Here is a 25,269-nt window from a genome sequence, read left to right on the forward strand (position 1 = left end):
CGACGTCTGTATCATCCACCGTGCACACAGCTCCCTCTGGCGGACACCATCGACATGACATGCCTTCGACAACTCGTCGCCCTGACCGAAATAACGTTCAAGAGCCAAAGTTTTGTTTGGCTTGAGCGTGGCCAGAACTAGTTCGGCACTCGAAACGATGACCCGTGGCGACATTCAACGACATATTACATCACACGTGACCCTAAACATGATAAGTTTGGCGATTCGCCTTGGCGAGCTCCCCAAAGTGCTGACGAGGCTTGCGACCTTGACATTTCCGAGAAGTCAAAGGAAAACGCCGCGCAACATTCCTTCAAGGGGGCGGGGGGGGGGGGGTGGAAAAAGTGCTTCTCAACGCCAAGTGAGAATAAATTACAAGACGCCGGAGTGGACTTTTACAGGCGGTGCGCATGCGCGCACACCTTTAATGATTAATTGGAGGCACGGCGGCGATCTTTGGCACTCTCCATTCATTGTCATTCTTGTTCTTTCTTTCTTTTGTTTTGTTTTTTTTGTCCCTCCAAACTTTCTGGATGCGCTGCGATTCGACACGCTGCCTTTCTCCCTTTCGCGAAGAAAAGGAAAACAAAGGAAGCGTGTAAGCTTCTTCTTCTTCTTCTTCTTCCTGGGCTGAGTGAGCAGGTAAGCGCAAGGTCGTCGTTTTATCTTCAAACCAGCCCGAACGAGATTCTGCATGTGCTCCGTTTTCAGCTGTTGGTCTTCACCTCGCGACAGATTGTTGATCATTTGCCATTTTATCCAGCTTGATCGATTGACATTTTTTTTGGAATCGCAGATTACTTTGTGTGCTGCGCAGGAAATAAAAGCACACGTCGTACAAATCCTAAATGGAAGCGGACTCGAAGGATGTTCGCTGTCTTTTTAATATTATCGGGATTGTTTGCACGATTCTGTCGGACTTGTTTCCGCGTAGTTTTACGGTCAATTTCAGTTAGATGTTAAAAAAAATATTTAAATATATATATATATATATATATATATATATATAATTTTATATATATATATAATATATATTAAATGTCTTCCAAAAATTATGAACGTCCTATTTACATCATAATGTGTGCATTGTATTACACAATACACGTATATAATAATACTTATATTAATAATATGTTTGAAATGAAATGAATGAATATCAAGCATCCAGTCCAGTGCAGTGATCCTTCAAGTGGCCTTTTTGCTCCATTTCAAAATAAATCAATTGCTTTGATTGGCATTGATTCCGCTTGATGAAAGCAGACGGCTCAAAATGACTTTGTATTTTTTTCTCCTCCTCAAATGAAACGTTGACGTCGCTGGAGGGCATTCGTTCGTGCGCTCGCTGTGTGCGTGGGGGGTGGGGTGGGGGGGGGGGGGGTCACTGACGTTTCCATAGCAACGGTAACTTGAATTTCGGACCCAAGGTCTTCGGAGTGAGAGGCGAGACAAAACGAGTTCCGCGAGTAAGACGGCGGCGCGGCCTTCCTGCCGCCATGCTGACGACACAGGTGGCCGTGTTATGGGCAAACAAAACAAAACAAAAAAAAATCCCGTTTGGAAAATGGAGCGATTTCCTTTCCTTTCGGTGCACTTTGACTCCACAGAGAAGTGGAGCAAGCTCAGCTACTCTCAAACGACAAAATGAGCTCAACTAGGAACGTCATCAACAAAACATTGTGAACAAATCGTTTCTTTCGGAGGCTAATGATGACTCGCCAAAGTTTCAAAGTGTGTATAGCGCCATCTACAGCCAGGGAGGACTTACTCCCCTGTCAGCGACTTGGGCTCGACCTTAGACATCATTTCACCAATCATACCAAGCCGGTCATCTTTAGACTTCATTTATGTGGAATTTGAAGTTGTTCACATCGAACTTGAACTTTATTCTTCAAAGTTGCTGTTGGGGTTTTTTTTTGTATTGGTTCAATGGCCGTCGTGTATTTTAAACATTGCTCATTGTCGTGGTACCTGGAGAGTCGATTGCTTTTTGGGATGGAACTTGGTGTAAAAAGTTCCGAGGAAGTCGCCTTTCTAAAGTACCCGTCCCCTTCAGGACCCAAGCGATGGACCCCAGCACACAACCCCCCGGCCCCCACCAAGAGGACGACGCTTCCAAGAAGACTTCGGGGCTGCTGGGGAGTTTCCGAAATAACATCCGACTGGCGGCCGAGAAAAGTCCACTAACGCCGGGGTCCCGGGGGTCCAGGAACCCGTCGCCGTCCACGCCACCCGACGGAGCGCCACATTCACCCGGTGAGCCACTCGAGGTTCCAGGAACTTTTTGTGCTTCTGACTTGTGGCTTTGGAACCTGAAAGGAACGTCATCAGACGAGTTTTGGGGCTGCTTTTGGCCCCGATGAAAGTATCCCGGTCAGTCCGATGGCCTTTCGCAAGTCGAAACCAAAACCGCGTTTTACATTTTGGTGCTCGGCACTTGCGGTCCCTTGAACTGGAAGACCGCAGTCAGATATGTTGGGTCCCAAAGGGAACCAAGATCTGAAATCGGACCTCCTTGAAGGGTCTTGCCTCTGGAAACAAAATTCAAGTCTCGGGATCTTTGAGTTCCACTGAAAATGTTCAAAGGTACTAACCTTTGAACTTTTTCAAAGGTTCCTGGACCTCTCAAAAGTATCACCTTCCTAGCGTGGTCTTCGTTCTGCCCCAGAACCGAATTGACAAAATGGATTCCGTGCAGGGTGAACACAAGGCTCTTTATTTGTTTCGTTCACAAAAGAAACGCTTGAATGCCGCATCGATTCCTCCGTCAGCTTTCCGACTTTTTGTTTTACCCGTGAAGGCGTTACCGTGGCAACGACCTGTTGAAGGCAACGGGATTGTTTTTCACGGCGCCCGCATCTGCGCATTCCGCAGCGGGTCGCCGGAAGGACGCGCCGCTAACTGCGGGCTCCGTTCGTTATCTTTTCGTCAGGCGTCACGTCGCCGCGCCTACGGACAGACGACGACGACGACGACGACGACCGCGACCGATCGCCGAAAAGCAGAGCCGTGATGCATTCGAGGACAGGTGAGCTAGTCGCCATGGGAAAAGTGACGGCTGGACGTGCGCCGCGTCCGCTTTGCGCTTACGAGGCTCCGCCTCTCCCTCAGAAGCCAACCTGGCCCGACTGGATTCCCTCCTGAAGAAGGGAGCGTCCATTCGTCGCAGCCTGAGATTCGGCTCCAAGAAGGCCAAGCCACAGGACGCCTTCCTGGCCGTCCGGGGGGAGGCCAAGGAGGAAGACCGGGATGAGGAAGACCACAACGACGATGAAGAGGAAACATGGGAGCAGACGGAGGAGGCGTACACGTTGCCCGAATTGCCGAGCATTCCTCTCTCAGGTGAGACTGGGAAGCAACAAACAAACCCAAAATGCTTACACGCTGCATTCAAGGACGATGGGAAATATCACCATCAGGCCTAAAAGACTTCTATTGCGTGTGTGTGTGTGTTTTTAAACAAAGGCCTCAAGGGACAAACCGTCCCACAGCCTTGTCCCGCCCATTCGGCCGTCCTCCGTGTTTATGATCGCCGTGTTTTGAAAACATTCCCGCCGATGGCGATCTCCAAAGTGTGCTGACGCCAACGCCGCGGTTGGCGTTTGCCTCGACATCGGGGGCAGCTTTCGCTTTCATCCGCATGCAGGAACTTGCTTGCGATAGGGGCCCAAAATTCCAATTCCGTTCACGGGCGATGTCATTCACTCCCAAAGACGGTTTGAAACGTCTTTTCAGACTTGGTCTAGAATTGGCTGCTACTGAATGAGTTCAGTGGCCGAGTCTGGATCAGATGCAGGCTCCACTTAAAGGCTCCAATTAAAAACACTCCAATCAAAGCGACGCCTGAACCGCAAACGAAACAATCGTTTGTTTGTGGGAATGATCGGGTCCGTATCTCATTTGGGGTTTGGCGTGACCCCCGAGCCGCGCGTTCACACTGCACATTTGGTTCCAATCCGAATCCAAACAGGCTTTGGCCGAGGAGGTAACGGGACTTTTTGGTCGGCAGTGATGCAGATCAGCAAGCTGATCGAGATGGAGGTCCTGGAGGAGGCGCACCTCCACCTGCTGGCTCTGCGGGCGGAGTTCCAGCGGGAGAGTCTCGACCCGGACCGGGAGGACTCCGCAGTGGAGCTGGCCAAAAAGGAGAAGGACCTGAGCCTCCTGTACGCCGACCTGCGGCTGAAGATCTCCCGCATCGTGCGCACCTCCGTCTCGCTGCCCGCCAGGAACAAGGGCCTCCTGGTCCACGTGGCCCGCATCGTCCAGGAGGAGGACAAGCGGGCCCGGGAACCCGGCGGTCTCCACGGGAGCTGGATGGACGCCTGGAGGGAGGCGGTGGAGCAGGGCGCCCGGGAAAAGGTGGACGCCGTCCATCTGGAGCCGACGAACCACAGGTGGGGGGCGGGGTCACCTCACGGCACGGACAAAAATGTTTTGTTTTCCGAGAATCGGCAAATCCTTTCTGCCACGTGTAGCAAGACCTCGTGGCTGGCGGTCCACCTGGGTCTTCTGGGCAAGGCGGTGGTGGAGGATCTGGAGAAGGTGAAGCGCGAGCTGCGCCGCTCGTACCCGCCCAGCTTCCGGGTGTTCGCCACCTACGTGCGCAGCTACCACGCCGCCGTCGGCCGGCACCTGCGCCTGCTGGAGGGCCGCGCCGCCCAACTCAAGGACCTCTACGCCCTGCTGGACTGGATGCTGCACCGTTACCGCAGGTCGGTGAAGGCCACTCGACCGCCGACTCCCACCTATGCCCGTTGCTGTGAAGTTGTCTGACCCCTTCGCACTGATGGTTAAAAAAGGGGTTAGGGAGGGGGCAAAAAAATACATCCTCCGAGCAACGGCTCGTATCGTGAAAACCTTTTGAAGGCAGTCGGTGAAAGTGAACTTATGAGCTTCATTTAGCCAAAGGTAGTGCTTTGCCGCCATCTAGTGGCGTCTTGGTGCCAAAGCATTGTGTTGAGGGGGTTGACTTAATTTTACAAATGAAAAATGTTAGTTTTTTTTTTAAAGCCATTTAATTTTTATTTAATCTGCGAATGAAAATGTTTTTCTCACTTTTTATTATTTCATTCGTTTTCGGTAACTTCCCAATAATTGCAGAGTGTATTCCATAACGTAAAAACGTCACTGGCGAGACAAAATGATGGGAATGTTTGAAACATTACCAGAAGAAGAAGCAAGCAGATTGATTGACGGCTTACAAGGAAAAAAAAAATTAAAAAAATTCGTCGGGCATCGCTCCCGGCGCCATCTTTTTTTTTTCTTTTTTTAATGTGTTGCTCGCGTGTGCGCTTTGCCGTCGGCAGCGAGCGTCTGATGGCGAGCCCCGCCCTGGAGCCCGACATGAGCCACGTCGACGTCGACCTGCGCCCGGATCAAGACTTGCTGCTCAGGCTCAGGGACAAGTTCTGCCGCACTGTCAAGGTGAACGAGGGGGCGTGGCCTCTTTCAGACCCGGAAAGCATTCGCTGTGATGTCATCGAGTTGGCAACAAAGTGAAAGGTGACGCGGGGGAAACGTTCCCCCTCCGCCGTGTTGCGCTCAATGCGTCCCCTTTCTTTGTGTGGCCTTCTAATTGTGTCGCCATTCATGGTGTAGCCTCCCAACTTTCGCCGCGTTGCCTTACGTTTAGCGGAAACTGGTCGATAGAGGGCGCTGTGGCGCGCCACTCCGCTGCCGTTGAGTCGCCTTGAATAAGACAAAAGTGAAATCATAAATACATGCGAACGAAATCATCAATCAAGTCGTTTCCAAAATATACGCACACGATGTCGATGCTTCGGTTTCAGCGGCGAGTCAAATCGATGTGTTCGTGTACAGTGTGTCGAACTTCAAAAGCGTACTTGGCATGAAATCATTCACGCACGTACCGCTAGAGGGAGCGCGCGGTCTACTAATGCTACCCGAAAACGCCCGAGAGCCGCTTCTCGTGGAGTGTCGCTTTAAATCGGAATTTCTTCATTTCTTCGGCCGCTTCCAAGGAGGACATGAGAGTGACTCTGGACCGCCTGGTGGCGCTGGAGAACGAGGAGATGTGGAGCATCCGGAAGCATCCCGACACGGACGACGACCACTTGCTCACCTCCATGTTCCACATGGACATCTGCACGGTCAGGCAGCGGCGCTCACGCTTCGCTCCGAACGCAAAACTCTTTTGCTTTTTCGTCCGCTTTCACTTGTTTGACGTCACGTGAAGCCGGCGTACATCAAATTGGATTAAAACCTTGCTTGTGCGTTCCGTGTCAACGGAAGCGTTCCAAAAACTTCGCCGTCATATTATAGTGTCATCAATGTCACGTTTAATGTTGTCCATCTTTACGTGAATACATTTCGTGGCGCTGAAATTGAACTTTGATTTTATTTTTATTTTTCCTGGTGCGGCCGCAATACCTTCCGTGGCCAGCCGAGGGCAGCAGACTCAAACTGTCATGGGGCGTGTGTGCAGAAAGTGAGCGGCAACGTCGTGAACGCCCGATTACTGGACGCCGAACTGGAACGAGGCGTGGTGGCTTCATGCCTGGGAGAGCTGCAGGATTTCCCCAAGAGGTTCTGTATTTTCGCTTAATCATGTTGATTTAAGGCTGACCTGGCCAAAGTGGGAAGCTCATCTTTCACGATTGGCAAACATGAGAAAATCTTGCAAAAGAAAAAGCAGAAGAAGAAGTGGGTGACTGGTCATGCAACTACAGAAAGCCTTGCAGGAGGTATCAACAGGAAAAAAAACATGACTTTGAATTCCCCTGATAAACAAAGCGCGTCGACCTCACAGTGCAAAGGTAGCGGGTTCAATTCCATCTCTGGCCTGCACTGTGTGGAGTTTGCATGTTCTCCCATTCCAAAAACGTGCTGATTGAACACTCCAAATTGTCCCGAGGTGTGAGTGCGGATGGTTGTTGGTCTCTGTGTGCCCTGTGATGGGCTGGCAAGCGGTTCAGGGTGTCCCCCGCCTACTGCCCGAAGACAGCTGGGCTAGGTTCCGACAACCCCCGCCACCCTTGTGAGGCTGGATAATAATAATGCTTTGTTGGAATACTTCACACGACAGTTAAAATTTAATACCAATATTTATTTTTGTCACTCGTCACAATTTTTCATTTAGATTTGGTTTTTTTATTGCATTTTTTATTTTGCATTTTAAATGTATTCATTTATTATAAATCATGCTTGTAGTAATCATACTTCATTATTTTATAATATTGTTTGTTTTATCAATCATTCATTTGCTTTTGCATTTTCATCATCTTGTGTATACTTTTAATTATATATTTTTAAAAATTATTAGTATTAATGATGTGTCATTTTTTTAATGACTTTGAATGCAGTCTAATGACGACGATGATCACTTCAAGTGTGTGGGACTTTTGTGCGCTGCGCCGAATTTTAAACCACGAAACCCACACGTGCAGGTTCCACGCCGAGTTCCGTCGCCAGCTGTCCTCTCTGCGAGCCGACGAGCCGCCGTGGAGCGAATTTCAGGTCACGTACATCAACTGCTTCCACGCCTTGCAGTAAGTCACGTGACTTGCCGTAAACGCTCGCTCGCACTGTTGCCCGGAGCGTTCCTCAAGCACCCTGCTTTTTTATTTTTTTTATTTTCCGTCTCTCTTGAGTGCCTGGCACTCGTGGAGAGCTCATTGTTTGGACACGTTGCCCTCCTGCAAGCTTCTGAAAGAGAAAGTGTTGACTTGCTTGACTCATTAACAACACACCGAAACGTGTCTGTGTCTGTGTCTGTGTGTGCCAGGCAACACATTGAGGACTCGTACTCGGGCGCCAGCCCCCACGGGGTGGAGGCCGTGAGCAAGGAGGTGACGTGGCTCCTGCGCACCCTGCGAGAAGGCCTCGAGCTGCAATTCAAGGGGGATGTCAAGGTGCAAAAGCACGTTTACATATATTGGACGATTGCTCAGATATTATATCCGGTAGACTTGGTTATGATCGTGGTCTTCTGACTGGACTTACCTACGACCCTACGACTCCACTCCAAAGTCTTTTGCTAATCTGCTGCAGAAGAGGTTTTCAAATTCCGCTTCTGGTCTCGACCTGACTGAATGGATCGGGTGGCGAATACATTGAAAGCAATGCCGGTTACATTTAAACCCAGTCGGGCTCTGAGGTCAATTTTCAGGGCCCAACATGGTGAAGCAGCGTTTAGCTGTTACGCCGCACGGAAATGAAATCGGCGTCTGAATCCAGCTTTGAATCTTTTGCGGTATCATTTTAAATCATTTTTAATTTTAGCAAGATCATTTTTATATAGAATCATTTTTCTTGATTTTTGTTTTTTGTGGGTTCGCGCACCTGGCATCATTGCCAAAAGTCATTTTTCAATATTTTTGGACGACACGCCATTTAAAACATACCCTGGTCATTTTTTTTGTCTTACAAAAACTTCAACCAGACGGGTCAACAAGTAAGCGAAAGGAAAACCACCCCATTAAAAAAAAAGGAAAAATGCTGCTTTTTGTTGTTTTCCCCAAATATTGAAAAATGATGACGTATGAATACATATTTTTATTGTGCTAGTTCATTTTTTTGGGGGGGGGGTAGCCTAATTTGAAACGTTTTCAATTTGACCACTAAAAAGCGTGTTTTATTTCAGTTCCCAAAAATGTATGCCTCTTTCAATGCATTTTTGCATCCTCAAATTGAGTGAGTTTTATTTCCCTTCGGTTCGAGGAGGTCAAAGTGCAACGCGATACTTTTTAAAAAAGTTTTTGACCGAGCGGGACGTCGTCATGAAATCTCATTTTCGTTTTATTTTGTCGGGCACTCCCACGTGAGCTTGCACGGTCTCGCCGCGCGTCTTTATTTTCAAGGACGGAGGCAGTGACGGAATGAAGCGCTTGTTTTGACAAAAGCAGAACCGACGCTATGTCGCAATAGGGAGGAGATGAAGAGGAAAAAAAAAGTGGTCGTGCACTCAAAGGAAATTATCGGTGAATTCCCGCAACGGCGATTTCGCAATCGATGACTTCCCTTTTCTCCTCCTTCGCCCGCATTTCGGTGATTAAATACGTCACATGTTGAGCGTATTTATTTAGCCGGCATGCCATTACGCTCGCTCAGGGAACCTCTCCCCCCCGCCCCCCCAAAAAAACTCACCTATTTGTTGTCATAAACATCAAAGACAATTTACGTTGAAATTTTTTTTTGTCAACATCAAGTGTAATTTGGAGTCTTTAATGACATGCATGTCTAAGTCCTCCTCGGCAGTAGGTGGCGCTATGTTGCGGCACTTTGACCCGCCCGCGCGTCCTCGTCGGAAAGAAAGCCGTTCGGTCCTAATTTTCTTGTTGTCGTGTGAAACGAAATGTCGGCGAGCACTCAAAAGAGTCGATCGCTTGTCGTTTTGTCGCAGCCGTACCTGCGCCGGATGATGACGAGAAAGTGGCTGACAAACGACGACGACTTCAACAGCCTGCGCGCTCGCGCCGAGCTTCTGGCGCGACACTGCGAGGCCATGCGGCCGCCGCACCGCCAGGTAGGGCCGTCGCCCCCCCCTTCCCCCCCCGCCATAATGACATCATCCCCAATCACGGTGGGCCGACTTTTGCGGCAGGACGTGGCCGGCGCGGCGCACTACCACGTGCTCAAGGAGTACGTGGGCCAGCTCATGAAGACCAACTACTCGTGCAAGAAGCGCAAACACCACAAGGCGGCCGGCAAGATGCGTGCGCAGTGCTCCCAGCTCGCCGACGTCTTCCATCGCATGGTAACGGCAAAAACACTTCCTCACACAGAATGCTCAGATGAGGGGGGGTTCAAAAAATTTTTTTTATCAACGCTGATGACTTGATGGGACACTAACTTTGTTTCCATAAACACCAAAGACAGTTTAGCATCTTTTTGTGGCGTTTTCGTGAACGAAATGAACGCTAGCCGATTTCCCAAATGTCAATGTCTTCCGTCAACCTCGTTGTCATCGACAAACGGCAATTTCAAGACGAAACACTTTCGTCATTTCCACAAATGGCAATTTCGAGGCGAGCCTCGTGTGTTTTTTTTGTGAACATCAACGACAATTCGGTGAAGCTAGCTAGCATACTCATGAGTGGACCTAGCGTATTTGTTTTCAAAAACGGACAATTCCAAGTCAATCATTTAGCGCTTCTCGTCAAGACCAATTTAAAGCCTCGCCTCGCATGTTTTTGTGAACATCGACGACAATTTTCAGTCTTCGGTGAAGCTAGCATACTCGTTTACTGCAAGTCAAACGGAACGAAAGCCTTTTCACAAACGTCAACGGCAATTCGGTGAAGCTAGCTAGCATACTCATGAGTGTACCTAGCGTATTTGTTTTCAAAAACGGACAATTCCAAGTCAATAATCATTTAGCGCTTTTCGTAAAGACCAAAGAGAATTTCAAGCCTCGCCTCGCATGTTTTTGTGGACATGGACAATTTTGAGTCTTCGGTGATGCTAGCGTACTCACAGGTGAGCCTAGCGTACTTGTTTTCATAAACAAAGACAATTCCATGTCAATCATCATTTTTGCCGTTTTCGTAAAGACCAAAGACATTTTCGAGACGAGCCTCGCATGTTTTTGTGAACATCGACGACAATTTTCAGTCTTCGGGGAAGCTAGCGTACTCGTTTACTGCAAGTTAACCGGAACGAAGGCCTTTTCACAAACATCAACGGCAATTTTGAGTCTTGGCTGAACCCGGCTCAGTTTTGAGCGGGAATCGTCCGTCTTCGGAAAAAAACCAAAGCCATTTTTTTGGGCGGGGGCACGTTGCGGCTCAGGGCTCGCGGGAGGACTGGCTGGACCCCGTCGGAGATCACCTGAGCGACATCGTGGGCCAGAATAATGAAGGCGACATCAAAGACCACCTGCAGCCTCTATTGGACCAATACCCGGACTTCAGGTGCGTAGCCCACGTTTGTCGTCGTCGCCGTCTTCATCATCGTAGAACATTTCGGAACTGATCAAATCTGACAAATTGTCGGCAATTTTGGTCAAATTGTTTCTTTTATGGAAAAGTTAAAAAAAAAGACATACATTGGGGTCAAGTGAAATTGAAGAAAATTGAGTTTTCTTTCCCGATTAAATACAATGACAAAATTTTGTTGTTTAAAAAATGAGGAAGGGGAAGGGGAGAAAAATTTATTTTTTTTCTTTTACAGTGATGGAATTTTTTAATCGAGGAAATTGGATTTTATGCCAAAGTACAATTTAATATGTTTAATAATTGGTACATCATATCCAAATAAAAAAATATAACACTCAACTCATAAAATAAGGACATTCTGTTGCATATAATCAATAAATGAATACAGGACAATTTCTCTTGTGCAAATAAAAATAAAATAGGCAAAAAAAAAAGATGCTGTATTTCATGGAAAAGGGAACAAAACGAGACGAGCTCGAAGAAATTGGCACAGCCAAGAGAAAAAGGTCACGTCCTACTTTCCTGCGGTTTGAACGTCAGTTGGAAGGCTTCCTCTCGGCCGGCTCGTCTGTCAAACGGCGAGAAGGAAGTCGCTATTGTCAATCATCAACACGCCACTTGATTAGGAACCGCCTGGGATGACATCTGACTCGGCCTCGTTTGGCGGCGGCTCATTCGCACGAGAAAGACGCACTTGTTAGGAAGCATGCAAACCATTTCGTTCGTGGAGGAAAAAATAAAATGAAATTGCCACCTCACAATGAAGTTACCAAAAAAAAAAGATTGGAAATAATCTTTTTAATTTTTTTTTTGTGGCACGCGTAGCTCGAAGCACCTGATGGCCGTGCTGGCGTTCCGCGGCGTGCTGCGTGGCCGCGAGCATCAGCGCATCCTGCGCAGGCTGGAGCAGCTGAGGAAGACGAAGAAGATCACCACGGCAACCGGCAACGACCATCATGGCCGCCGCTCGCTCTTCCGCAACATGGACGCTCGGCTTCGCGCCGACTGCCTGTCGGACGTCTCCTCCTTCTGCTTCACCTTCGTCTTCCCCGGCGAATAGCTTCCCACGCAGGACGTGCAAGCCTCTCCCCCCCCATCAAAAAATGTGAAAAAAAAATTGTACTTGAATTCAATTGGCACAAAAATACTAGAAAAATTATGTGGTGCCGCTTTGAATTTTTATACCAAAATTTTCACGATTTGGAAAAAAAAAATTGCGTGTGAGTTTGAATTTGACACCAATTTAAAAATTTCGAAAACTAAACTTGTACGCCATCAAAAAAACTAAACGCTCGTGCCAAAAACCGTGAATGGCACAAAAATACAACAAGCAAAACCTGTGCCACCTGGATTATAATGGCGGGGTGAGGGGAGTCCCCCCCCCCCCTATTTTTTTTCCTCCAACATTTCAGGAGCTATGCCGCCAAACCGACTGTTACAGGTCCAAAATGGACAACCTCCTGTTCTATACTCGGCATGGATTGGTTATTTTTTTTTCGCGCACCCTGGCCTGAAAGACGGATTGATCAGATTATAAACAGGATTTTCTAGAACTTTCCAATGGCCACTCAATCATTCACGTGAGCGACTTCCAGTTGAATTCCACCAATGGTTCCTTGAGCGTCTATAAATCCTGTTGACTTGACTTGTTTGTTGGTGTTGTGAACATGCCACGCGTGGAAACAAGCGAGACGACTCGTGCGGGTTCCTAAATGTCACATTTCCTGTACAGCCTAACCTCAAGCGCCCCCCCCCCCCCCCCGGCCCCGTAGGCTTGAGGTGAGGCTGGTTGTCATCGCACGCACTTGTCAGCGTTACTTTCGCTTTTCATTTTGGAGAGTGAATGCTTGTACGTGCCTGGCACTGACTGTTAGCTTTCTTTTCTCACGCTTTGCAAAATTGTTGGGGAAGAAAACGTCTAAATCAAAGGGGGAAAAGCCCATGATTCAGGCTGTTCAAATATGCTTGAATTACCGCCCCCCCCCCGCCCCGCCCCCGGTTTGAGCAGCGTGTGACGCTCCATTGCACCCTTAAAATTTGGAACGTTTGCAGCTGTAAACGTAGCGTGCGTGCTGTCGCTGTGCGCGTGACGTCATTTCCGCTCCAGGCGTGGCTTGAGGCAGTTGCTTCAAAACTGAGCGTGTGAAAGCGAGTGTGCGTGTTTTGCGAGAGGAGCGGCTATGAGATCGGGTGAGTAGGATGCACGCACGCGCACGCGCGCACACACACAAGTATACACGCGGGCAGAAACGCGCGCACACGTTTTTGTCACAATTTTGAGTGTTTTTCAGTTTGTGAATTTTGGTGATTGGCTCCCCCACGCAAAAGAACAAAAACGACAACCAGGAAAAAAAAACGTTTTTTCCCGTCTCGGATGACAAGATGACTCCTGCTGATAAGCAGTGCGGGTTTGTTTGTTTTGTTTTTTTAACTTGACCGTGACAGCACTTTTGAGTTCAATCTGGTTTAGTCCGTCTCTGAAATCCTGGCTCGAAACCCTACTTTGCAATACCAAGTTCAACCCCTCTTTTGAAATTGTAACCCTGGCTTGAAACCGGACCTCCAAGCTCAAACCCCCCGGGCATGAGAACTGTACTTTAACACTACACAACCCAACTTTGGCTCGTAACTCTTCTTTGAACCTTTGACCCAAGTTTGAATCTCCAAATTTAAAACTCTGACCTGACCCTGAACCCAAAGCCTGCCCTGGAATTGCAATCACGTCTTGAAACGCTCGATTAAAACCCAACCCAGGCTTGAAACCTCACTTTAAAAGCCCGCTTAAGTGTCAAAACATGTTTGTATGCCATGCGTCAGACTCGCCGCAGAAACATGACGGCTTCAAGTGGTCAACGTTGGTACCCTGGTCCAATCCCATCCGGAAGGCGGCGGCCGCCGAGACGAAGCCCCCCGGGAATGCAGCGGGAGGACCCAAGCTGAAGCTGAAGTTCCCCAAGGTGCGGGGCCTCAAAACACCTCAAGTCAGGCGTAACAGCACCTGCGCCACAGACAAACAGACGGAGCCCCAAGATATCCCTGACTTCATAGGTGCGTTCGGTCAAAAACACACTTTTTGCTATTAGCACAGGTTAGTTAGCCTAGCCTAGGCTATTAGCTTGGGAAAGGCCGCTTCGCTCAGCTCACACCATTAGCCTAGCACTGGAGCGCATCGTCGGATAGATAGCCTAGCGCAGGCTATTAGCTGAGAACAGATCCGTTAGCTATGCTAGTTAGAATAGCACAGGCTAATTAGCGCTGTGTCAGATAGATCGCCTAGCGCAGGTTATTCACCCTTAGAACAGGGGTGTCAAACGAATTTTCGTCGTGGGGCACTTTGGAGCGACGTCTTCCTTCAGAGGCCGGGCTGTGAAACCACAAAAATTTTGTCTCATCGCATTATTACTTGTACACACCAAAACAACTACAATAGATAAAATGATTGCAAATTTCAATCGTTGATTAAACATGCTAATTTGACATTTTGGTCAGGATTTGAGGAAGGATCGTGCAAGTTGACACGTGATTTTCTTTCGGAGGGCCACATCAAATGACGTGGCGGGCCCAGTCTGGCCCCTGGGCCTTGACTTTGACACCTGCGTCTTAGAGCATATCAGTTAGCTTAGTGAAGGCCGGTTACCTTGGCACAGGCTAATTAGCAGTTTCATGAGGTGCAAGTGGAAATAAATGAAGAGTCGCCATCAAGCTCACTCGAAAGCCTAAAGTTGGCTCCAAAAACCCGAAGCCTGTCTTGAATCCCAAATCTAGAACCCCAACCCTAGTTTGAAACCTCAAATTTGGCTTGGAACCGGAAATCAATCTTGAAACTTTCATTTCAAAGCCCAATTCTTGCTTGGGATGAGTTTTAAAACCTCAAACCTGATTTAAAGTCTTGAAACACAACCTGAAAACCTGAACCCAGAGCGACGCACTACAGTGAACCAGGAAATCCTCTCCCTGGTTTGAAGACTTCATTTGAAACCGTTTTCAGCACCGCCGCCGCCACCGCCGCTGACCTTTGAGCAGCATCTTTCGGCGCTGCACCTGAGCGAGGCGGGCCGGCTGCTGCTGGCCCGAGAGGAGCGTCTTTTCGTGGGCAGCTTCGACGACAAGCCACCCCCCCTCGAGGTGCCGGCAGGGGACGTGAACGCCCTGGCGGCTGACCGGCAAGCTTTGGAGGAGGCGGTGCTGCAGACGCTCAGGGTCTCCCTGGACCAAGTGGACGCCGACGCTCTCAAGTCAGCCGTGATGTTTATGCAGCAGGAGGACGAGTGCGACAAAGCATGGGAGCGATATGGAGGCATGGCGCCGCCCTGGAGGCTCAGGTAGGGAATGCTCGGAAGTTGCGACACCTTGTATTATTATTTTTTTTAAATCTGTGTGATGTTTCCAGTGCAAAAATATATTTTTGATTGCTTTCCCACTTATTGATTTGACGATTTAGATTTTTTTTTTTTTATATTTGATTTGAATCAAACGCCAATATATCTTGAGGTATTTTTTGTGGCATCAAATTTTAAATTTTAGATATTCATGCCCCCTCCCCAATGTTTTGATTGATTGACTAATTATAGATTGATTTAATTATTTAATGTATTATGACTGTTTAAAATGTTTTGGTACAATTGAAATTTTGGTGCAAAAAAAAAAATTGTTAGTAATTTCAACTTGAAATTTTTTTGAGTATTTTTGTGCCATTCGAGTTTTCATTTGAATCTTGATGATTTGACTTCAGAAATGTTCGACTGTAGAATGTTTTATCTGTAAAAATGCTGGCGTTCAAAATTTTACATATTTGACTTATTTCTTGTCACATTTTTGCGTCATAAGAATTGTAATTTGAGGTGAATTATTTGAATGTTATGCCGACAGTGAAATTGTGAATTATTTTGGACACAGAATTGTTTTGGGAAAAAAAAATCAGTTTGAAATCCAGTTTCAAATGCAAAGCGGCACACTTGCTGTTCTTGCATCTTCCGTCAGGGGCTGGAGGCAGCTTCACGACGAGACGCTGCGCAGTCTGGTAGAGGAGCGCATGGACGCCCCGCCCACGCCCTCCACGGGGCAGTCGTCCATCCAGGCCGACGTGCACGGCATGGGCCGGCGGCTGAGGCGGGACCTTCTGCTGGTGGCGGAGCGCGTCAAGCCGTGCTACCCGAGCCACCTCGCCATTTGCCAACTGTACGCCACCTGGTACCACCAGTGCATCAGTGCCAGGCTCAGGAGGCTGGCCGACTTCGGGCTGGACGACCGGGACTGCACCTTCCTGCTGCGCTGGGTCAACGACTACTACCCGCAGTCAGTTTCGCATTGCCTCAACGCCAGATCACAATTCTCACAGAGCGCAAAAATGACAGTCGTATTGACCGTAAGGATTAAAAACGGCTCCTTCGTGCGCCAGGTTGCTTCAGGAACCTCAGCTGGCCGCCGACATCGACGCCAAAGTCCTTCAAGATCTTCTACCTGAAAATCTCCTCTCACCTCTGCAGGAACAATACCTCAGCCATCAGCAGGTACCCGCCGCGGCGTTCCCGCTCCGCGTTACACATTCACCCTCGAGAGTTGCTTGTCATGTCGGACGTCAATGTTTGCTCAGCGAGAGCTGACCACGTACGTCGGACGCGTCCTAGACCAGGCCCACGAGACCTGGACCAAAGGCGAGGAGCCGCCCGAGGAAGACGGATGCTTCGTCAGTCCGACGGCCTATGACATCATTCAGGTACGATACTGGATTACTGTACAACTCTCTTGCCTACCCGGCAAACCGATGGCGTCAAACGATGTGGTTAGTTAGCATAGTCGAGGCTATTAGCTTGGCAAAGGCTGATTAGCTCAACTCGGACCATTAGCAGAGCACTGGAGCGCAGTGTCGGATAGATAGCCTAGCGCGGGCTTTTAGCTCAGAACAGAGCCGTTAGCTCGGCTACTTAGCATAGCACAGGCTAACCGAATGATTTACACGGCAACCGGTAGCGTCAAACGATGTGGTTAGTTAGCATAGTCGAGGCTATTAGCTTGGCAAAGGCTGATTAGCTCAACTCGGACCATTAGCCGAGCACTGGAGCGCAGCGTCGGATAGTCTGGCGCGGGCTTTTAGCTTAGAACAGATCCGTTAGCTCGGCTACTTAGCATAGCACGGGCTAACCGAATGTTTTACACGGCAACCGATAGCGTCAAACGATGTGGTTAGTTAGCTTAGTCGAGGCTATTAGCTTGGGAATGGCTGATTAGCTCAACTCGGACCATTAGCCGAGCACTGGAGTGCAGCGTCGGATGATAGCCTAGCGCAGGCTTTTGGCTTAGAACAGATCCGTTAGCTCGGCTACTTGGCATAGCACGGGCTAACCGAATGTTTTACATGGCAACCGATAGCGTCAAACGATGTGGTTAGTTAGCTTAGTCGAGGCTATTAGCTTGGGAAAGGCTGATTAGCTCAACTGGGACCATTAGCCGAGCACTGGAGCTCAGCGTCGGATAGATAGCCCAGCGCGGGCTTTTAGCTCAGAACAGATCCGTTAGCTCGGCTACTTAGCATAGCAAAGGCTAACCGAATGTTTTACACGGCAACCGATAGCGTCAAACGGAATCGAACAATGTGGTTTTCCGTAGATGGTCAACGGCATCGTGAATGCGGCGGCGAAGGTGGTGGGCGACCCGCGCAAGGCTCAGAATTTGACTCGTCAGCTGCCAGACTTGCTGCACAGGTAAAGCGGCGAACGATGCCGACCCCGAGACCCCGGTCGGTCCAAGTATTTGACCGCGCCCCCGTTGCCTTGAAGGTTCAGGACGTTCCAGGCCGAAGTCATCAAGCGCAACAAGGCCAACAGCGCCGCCTTCGTCAAAGCCAACCTCGGCTGTGTGGCGCAGTTCAGGTGATGTTGCGTTCGTTCATTCACGCGTGCATACGTTCCATCGTTCATTCATCCACTCACCGTCCATAGAACGATTCATCCGGTCATCTGTCCGTTTTTTGACACTCATTCAACCTTTCTTTCATTCGTCCATCCCTTCACTACTCATTCTGCTGCCACGTACGACTTTGCGTCTTCACACGTCCGCTCCCGATGCCTGCGCAGGCACTTCCTGAGCACGCAGAGCCGCCTGTTCCCGGAGGAGGTGCGCCAAGGCTGCCTGAGCATTCTGAGCGACATGAAGCAAAGCGCACACGACTACCTGCTGACTCCCGTGCACAGGAACCTCAAGGTGACCACGCCGGCCGCCGTCCTTGGCGCACCCGCAGTGCCATTTTTTGGGGGGTTGTGGGGGGTGTGGGGGAACGCCATGCTGTCTACTACAATCTGAACTTTGTGACACTGCAGTCGCGCTACCGGAAGCTTTTCAGCCAAGAGTGGTTGAAAAAGTCGACGCTGGAGCTTCTGCTATCTGGCCTGGAGGACGAAATTCCTCAGCTTCGAGGTTCAACCGAGTCCTGTCACCGGGTACGGACGGCACAAGACACCGCTATGCTACATTATGATACGGCACGATACGATACAATGTCCAGCAATCGAGACCGGCACAATATCGACCGATTAGCGTCGGCGCTGTATCGTGCGCGACACGACTCGATATCGCGTGAGATTCGACACCATGCGATACGAGCGCCAGTGATATTGTGACACTGTGAGACTGACGTCTGATTGGCTGAGCGCTCTGCCCGCTAGGAGCTGCTCGGCCAGCTGCACCAGGAAGTGTCGGTGGAGTACGCTCGCAGGCTTCTCAAGGGGGAACTCAAGCTGAAGGACAAACGGCAGCAGCAACAGGCCGCCGACAACGTGGAGGACGACGCGCGCGCTCTGCGCGACTTCTTCGCCAGACACGTAAGTTTGTCGGGTTTTTTTTTTTGGTCACGTTCATTTTAATTTGTCTCTGTATTCATCGCAAATGAGGTCAATCAATAAATGCGACGCTCATTCATTTGCGATGCGAATGCTAATATGACGTAATCTACAGTATGAAAGACCGCGTCTTATTGCTCAACTGCAGAAAGTCCCACACTGACTGGAAGCTGGTGGAATTTGTATGAACTCGAGATAAACTGGAGGGAAAAAAAAACATTTTTTGGCATTCAGAGCTCTGAGGAGGCGTGGCTTCAGGAGGCTCTCAGCATGATGGCCGAAGTCCTGAAGCTCCAGGATCTCCCTGCCATCCAGTTCCAGGTGGCCTCGCTGGGAAGCTCTTTCCCCGACTTCAGGTAAACGTCGGCTGATGTCGTCTCTTACGGCCAACTGACATACGCCGCATACCAAACGGGCTCCATGCTCAGTAGGATATGAGCAAAAAAAAAAAACCCCAACACCTCATTAGCCATTTTTGTTAGCATTTTCACACTCTTTTCCCGGCGAAAACCTCACATAGGTTCATTCGGATACTTTAATGGACTTGAATACAAAACATCTTTGCCATAGCCATTTATCTTCACGACATTACCCCATGAGCGATTGAATTCCAAAAAATATCGGTATTGGAAAAACGCCTTGTTAGCATGTTAGCACAAATTTACCCCCAGAAACGATCCGCCTTAGACTTTAGTGTGCATCGATCTGATCAATAAAAGAAGGAATTGGTTTTCAGTATTGAGGGGAAAAAAATAACCAAAAAAAAATGACGAATAAATCAGGTCAAGATGGAAAAAAACAAAACCCGGCTTGACTTATATCTGATCTTTGTGTACGAAAAAAGTCATAGATCGAAAATGGAAGCAACAACAAATTTGTTGCGTTGATATTTTTGTCAAGTGTATTTCCCGTGGGGAAAAATTGGAACTGCCTTGACGGAGGTCATCTGAAAGTTAGCCGATCTTCGCATCGTCAGAAGTAGCTCTCTTGTTTATTCCAGGAAAGCGATCCAAAGTTTTCAGAGGTGCTCAACACAGGCACTACAATGGGATCCGCGCCATGCCCACTAACTTTTCCTGCCATCTTCCTTCCTTTGCTTCCTCCAGCGAGAAGCATGTGATGTCTTTGCTCAAACTGAAGTGCAGCCTCACCAAGGAGGATAAGATGAACGTACAGGCCGTCCTGGCGGAAATTCCCAAGGACTGCGGACGATCGCGGCCTTTTTTCTCATTTGTCCTGGTCAAATAGCGATGGTGCCAAATAGTGATCCGCCACGCTCCAAGCGCAATGTGGTACCCGTTATTCTATGTGTGTATGTGTGTGTGTGTGTTTTATGAATTGTTGAGCATTCGGGCCATCTTATTTTTGTATAGGTTGAACATGTACATTTTGTTTAATAAAGGAAATGGCCAGAGTTTTGCATTTTTGCGTTGGCTTTATTTTCTCGAGCACCACCTCAGTTGGTTTTCCAGTAGCTCAACTTTAACTGTAACTTTGAAGACTGGAATTGTGAAATACACAGAGCGGTTTCCGAAAGAGTTCATGAAGACAAGTTTTATTTATTTTATTTTATTTTTTAAACCACGGAACACACTTAGCCCGGAGCGCTCCGCTTGGAATGTGACTCACTGGCAAGTGTCACAAAGAATTCCTGGAAATCATTTCTCCTCCGAGTGGGAATTGAAGCCCGGCCGAGGTGTTTTCAAGTTTGTTTTACCTTGTCCGTAAGTGAGTGCGAGCTTTCCTGAAAGCCCGCCGCCTTTGGCAGGAAAAGGCCCATGCGCAGGATTAGCAAGGTCAGAGGTGCGCGTTCAGCTTTCAGTTTGTCAAAGTTGTTTGGAAAGTGGGATGGGAATTGGGATGCCGGTAATGCAGGAAACGTGTGTCTGTACAAACATTCTGCTTCTGTGAATAATTGAATATTGAACGACTAATGATTCACACATCCCTCGGGTCTTATTTTAAGATTTGAGATTGCACCGATGAACCGTGTTTAGTATGCCAATGTTACTTGTGCGTGATTGGCGTTAAGGTGTGAGCATCAGTTTATTCTTCAAACTGCCTTGTTAACCTCGCGTCCGTGTATTATTTATCACAGCACACTTGGAACACTTTCTCCTCACTTGGGTAGCCTCTACCACACGCAAACTCCACCCAGACTCCCGGAATCGAGCCCGAGACCTCGGTTTATGCTAACCACGGTGTGCCGACGGGTCCTCTGACATGATTGCCGTCTTCATTTCTTGTTTGAATCAAGCTGTTAAACACATGTTTATATTTCACACACACACCCCAAAAACAGCGATGGCAATGGCTAGTGAGGAAAAAAGCGGAAAGGGGCGTGGCCTGGACGGGGCGACCAATCACAACAAGTAAAACATCACACACGTCCAATGGCAGGGCTGTTTACAATCGGAAGATGGAAAGACTGATCGGGAGAGCTCGTGAAAACTTGATGATAAGGTACCTGTAGTTTTGATATGAAGAGACCAGTCCTGATGAGCTTGAAAGTGGTTTTTACTCAGCAGCACCAAGAACGTGTTACAGGCTTCCTCGTGTTGCTAATCAACAACCGAGCTCCCGCGACACCTTGTGGACGGGTGGCATAACAGCGGGTTAGAATGGATAAGTAATTGGGACGTTATACAAAATAATAGAGATCTACAGTACCTTACCCCCCCCTAAAATTTTCTCAACGGATTTAGACGATTCACAAAAATGATCAATTTAAGAAATAAAACGGCGGATTTCCACGTATCCGCGGAAAATTGCCATCCCTGCAAAAAGCGTGAACACAAGTTTGTGGTTTCACATCTCATTTTTCCCTTCTGTCCTGTGATTTATAAAATACTATTCCGCAGCAATAATTCATACAAATAATAAATACCTCTAATAAAGACCAGTAGACGTGGGTGCTGTCATTTGATTTTTTTTTTCTTTACAACGCGGAACATGACGAGGTTGCTGCCTACGACTGGCATTCCGCACAGAAAGGATGGGGGGGGGGGGGGGGGGGGACAAAACGTCTGACATTATTAACGTCTCACTCGGCTCGTTGTTTCTCCGAGATGTGGGGCAGCGAGGGCTTCCCAGCATGCCTCGCGCGCTCATCTTTTGGCCCACAAAGTGCTTTGCCTCGGGCTGACGTACGGCCAAAACTCTCTCTGAGTTGTGTCCTCAACCGAAAGGATGAAATGGCATGATGAATGAATATAAAATCAAATTAGGACTTGGATGGCGTCACATTGCCCACTTCCTGCGCCATGCCTTGCTGTTTGGTCATTGCCTTTCTTGTTGTTTTTCATGAACACGCTAACGAGTTTAATTTAGGCTCAATTTGTCACCCCCCCCCGCCCCCCCAAACAGGTTAAACACTGACTGTAGGTAATGCGCAAACATGAGTAATCAAATTTAAAAAAAAAAAGTTTAAAAAGTACACAATTTGATTAAACAAATGGTAATTTAAAACGTTTAAAGTTGACAGCACACTAGCTTGAGGCTAATTCCGAGGAAGCCAATTCTTTATTTGATTTGGGTGTGATGCCACGCAAGCTAATAACCCAAGACAAGTCATATCGCAGTTACCGTGGGAAAAAAAACATCTACCAACATTATCCGATGCGTTTATCCTCACGAGGGTTTTAACTTCCGTGTGGTCAGTTTACCGCCGCGACAGGAGTTGCAGCGTAGGACGTCGAGGACAAAGTGCAGTGACACGAAAATTCCACAAGGCGGTGCTGTAACAGACGCGGCTCGGATGAGGGCTGCCTCGGAATTCACGCGCTTCTTCGTAATCTAAATGTCATTTAAATGGGGAGGACGGCGGAAGGCGCTCTTGTAAAAGCCATTCGTGAAACCGAATGCTCCAGTAAGCCAGTCAGCCGCTCCTCCTCTTCCTTGGTGCCCTTTTGAGCGACCGCCGTCTGACCAGGTCGGGACGCCTTCACGGAGCCCAAAGCACATTTTAGCTTGGGAAGATTTTGTGATTGACCTCCTTTCATCTTTTTGTCCTTTTTTTTGGGGTGGGGGTGAAGCGCAGCCATGTCGGAGAATCTTTCGCAGAGTGAGATGGACTATCCGTTTAAACTACTCGAGTACTTGAACGGCTTTAAGGTGTCAATGGTAAGTCAAGTATTGTAATGCTGTGTTTCTTGGAGCAAATTGTTCCAGTTGACTGTCATAGCGTGGCTGAGCGCAAGTCGGGTCATTGTAATTGTATTCTATTGGATGTCAGAAATGCTCTGCTCTCATGTTTGGGGAATCGTGCGCGTGTTTGGTTGTTCAGGCGATCTTCTCCGCCTGCGAGCTGGGCGTTTTTGACCTCCTGTCGACGTCGCCGTGCGCCCTGAGCGCCCAGCAGGTGGCGCAGGCCCTGCGCGCCAGCGTGGACGGAACCGAGCGACTGCTGGACGCCCTGGTGGGCATCGAGATACTCCACGTGGAGTCGCAACCGCAGGACGGCACCGGTGACTACCAATCATTAACCGCCCCCCACCCCCCGCTACCTTCCACGAGCACAGCAAGCATCTTTCTCCAAGAGCTGCTCTTTCACTCGATAAAGGACCTTAGCGATCTGATATTTTCTTTTCTGTCCGTTCTCCCACCCGAGCTCTTTACAGCAGCACCGAAGTGGCCAGCGTGTACTTGGCCAAGGGTGGTGCCAAGTCGCTGCACGACCTCGCCATCTACAGGTTGGAGACCACCTACCCGCTGTGGAACAACTTGACGGACGCCGTCAGGTCCGTGTGAAGGGTGACGCGTTAAAAGCATTTTTGTTGTTATTTTGTTGACTGCATCCTGCTTCTCTTCACAGGGAAGGCAAGAACCAGTTTGAGAAGACGTTTGGGACCCAGCACAAGGAGTTCTTCCAAGCCATCTACAGGTGGGTCTCTGCAGGAGAATGTTGGGAATTGTTCAGTTTTGACACAAATTCCCACTTTTGGTGAAGGACCGAGGAGAAAATGCAGAAATTTATGGGTTTCATGAAATCCTCCTGGATGCTGGACGGACACGACGTGGTGACGGCGTTCAACCTTGCCGGCTTCCAGAACATCGTTGACGTCGGAGGTAGGAAGAGGTTTGGCCACTGGTTGGCGCTATGCAATAATTAACTGTCAACTTGACTCCCAAACCAAACACAATACAAAAGAGAATGACGTGTGTCGTTAAAAGAAACAAACAACGTTCTTTAAAATGCCTTTGCTAACTTTGTGCTAACATGTCACGAATGAGTATCATTTGACAAGCTAACCCTTAAGGCAACGGCTATTTGAACACAATGGAGCAAAACGTGGAGCAATCCATGGATGTGATGTTAAAAATCCATGTCGTTTTCATGTCTGTGACGTTGCGGCTAACTCGTTGCCTTGCCCGTCTTTAACTCGCAGGCTCTACCGGTGCGCTGGCCCGTGAGATAGTTAAGGCCTACCCCTCGTCCTCTGTCACCGTGTTTGACCTGCCCGCGGTTGTGGACATGGCCACCAAGCACTTCCTGCTGGAAAACAACACTTTGACATTCCAGAGCGGTAGTCAATCCCTTTTTTTCCCTTGCCAACCGCAAGTGTGCTGCCACTTACGGTATTAAACATTAGCAATCAGTCTTTTGAAAGTAAAACAGCACCCCCTTCTGGATTTTTGAGACACTGACGTGTTCACCAGACTGGATTAACGCTCCTGACTGATCATGTGATGCATTTATTTTACACATCATATTGCCACTCTGTACGAATTATAAAATGCATTATTTCTACTTCTCGCCCCTCCAGGAGATTTTTTCAACGACGAACTGCCTACTGCAGATTTATACGTCCTGGCTCGCATCCTCAATGACTGGCCGGAGGAAAAATGTCTGAAGCTTCTCAAAAGGATCTGTGACGTCTGCAAACCAGGTGAGCCATGATCAGATCACGTCGTGTCATGTCACGATTCTCATGACGTTTTTTTTTTTGCATCAGGCGGCGGCGTGCTGCTGGTGCAGGCCACGCTGCTGGAGAGCCGACGTGGCCCCGTCCATGCGCAGCTCTCCTCGCTCAACATGCTGGTGCACACGGAAGGCCGCGAGCATCCGCCTTCCAAGTACACCAGGATGCTCCAAGAGAGCGGCTTACGCGACGTGCAGCTGTGTCGCACGGGGAAATACTACGACGTCATCTTGGCTCTCAGATAAGAATCTGAGAAAATTGGTGTTCTGTGCCTTTAAGAGACGAAGCTCAGAGCCAAACGCCCTGACGTCATTTTTTTCTCCCCCAATTTGCAAACAAGTTCTTGTTTGCGGCGTCCAACGAGAAATACATTACACAGTGTAGTGATGTTTGTTAGGTGGTCAAAACAATAAAAAAAATAAAAAAATGTATATAGTATTTGTTGCGCTGTGCTTTTAAGAGACAATATGACTTAACCTTGCCCTCAACGTGAATGATTGACAGATTGTTGCGTGATGCGACAAAAAGCATATAATAATAACATTTGGTAACAAGCGCAGCGTTAACGTGAATGTTTTGCACTCAAACCGTGGGGAACAATTATTTGTGTAGGGATTA

General features: G+C 48.5%; 3 protein-coding genes across 4 annotated transcripts; all 3 read left to right on the plus strand.

Moving 5' to 3' along the window:
- Positions 1–352: 352 nt before the first annotated feature.
- On the plus strand, positions 353–12,540 carry exoc3l4 (exocyst complex component 3-like 4). Its single transcript, XM_052085450.1, has 15 exons — positions 353–642; positions 2,054–2,253; positions 2,930–3,025; positions 3,109–3,339; positions 4,007–4,394; positions 4,476–4,712; positions 5,307–5,424; positions 5,982–6,110; positions 6,446–6,546; positions 7,407–7,508; positions 7,745–7,871; positions 9,362–9,484; positions 9,563–9,715; positions 10,750–10,871; positions 11,721–12,540. The coding sequence occupies exons 2-15, from the start codon at positions 2,064–2,066 to the stop codon at positions 11,953–11,955; spliced, it is 2,352 nt and encodes a 783-aa protein (XP_051941410.1). The 5' UTR covers positions 353–642; positions 2,054–2,063; the 3' UTR covers positions 11,956–12,540.
- A 471-nt stretch (positions 12,541–13,011) lies between these two features.
- LOC127615146 (tumor necrosis factor alpha-induced protein 2-like) lies at positions 13,012–20,152 on the plus strand. Its single transcript, XM_052086719.1, has 14 exons — positions 13,012–13,085; positions 13,713–13,977; positions 14,236–14,253; positions 14,861–15,217; positions 15,876–16,190; positions 16,294–16,405; positions 16,489–16,611; positions 17,502–17,596; positions 17,672–17,764; positions 17,969–18,095; positions 18,212–18,331; positions 18,557–18,712; positions 18,965–19,086; positions 19,837–20,152. Exons 1-14 carry the CDS (start codon positions 13,076–13,078, stop codon positions 19,976–19,978), a joined length of 2,055 nt encoding a protein of 684 aa, XP_051942679.1. The 5' UTR covers positions 13,012–13,075; the 3' UTR covers positions 19,979–20,152.
- A 174-nt stretch (positions 20,153–20,326) lies between these two features.
- On the plus strand, positions 20,327–25,206 carry asmt2 (acetylserotonin O-methyltransferase 2). Of its 2 annotated transcripts, none has more exons than XM_052086992.1 (9): positions 20,327–20,533; positions 22,770–22,852; positions 23,016–23,196; positions 23,340–23,469; positions 23,544–23,612; positions 23,679–23,797; positions 24,118–24,255; positions 24,496–24,618; positions 24,685–25,206. In XM_052086992.1, exons 1-9 carry the CDS (start codon positions 20,509–20,511, stop codon positions 24,894–24,896), a joined length of 1,080 nt encoding a protein of 359 aa, XP_051942952.1. In that variant the 5' UTR covers positions 20,327–20,508; the 3' UTR covers positions 24,897–25,206. The 2 variants fall into 2 exon arrangements, with proteins under 2 accessions (XP_051942952.1, XP_051942953.1); XM_052086993.1 differs by lacking the exon at positions 20,327–20,533 and adding an exon at positions 22,346–22,630.
- Positions 25,207–25,269: the final 63 nt, after the last annotated feature.

The sequence above is a fragment of the Hippocampus zosterae genome, chromosome 14 (genome assembly GCF_025434085.1).
Source record: "Hippocampus zosterae strain Florida chromosome 14, ASM2543408v3, whole genome shotgun sequence".
NCBI classification, from domain to species: Eukaryota; Metazoa; Chordata; class Actinopteri; order Syngnathiformes; family Syngnathidae; genus Hippocampus; species Hippocampus zosterae.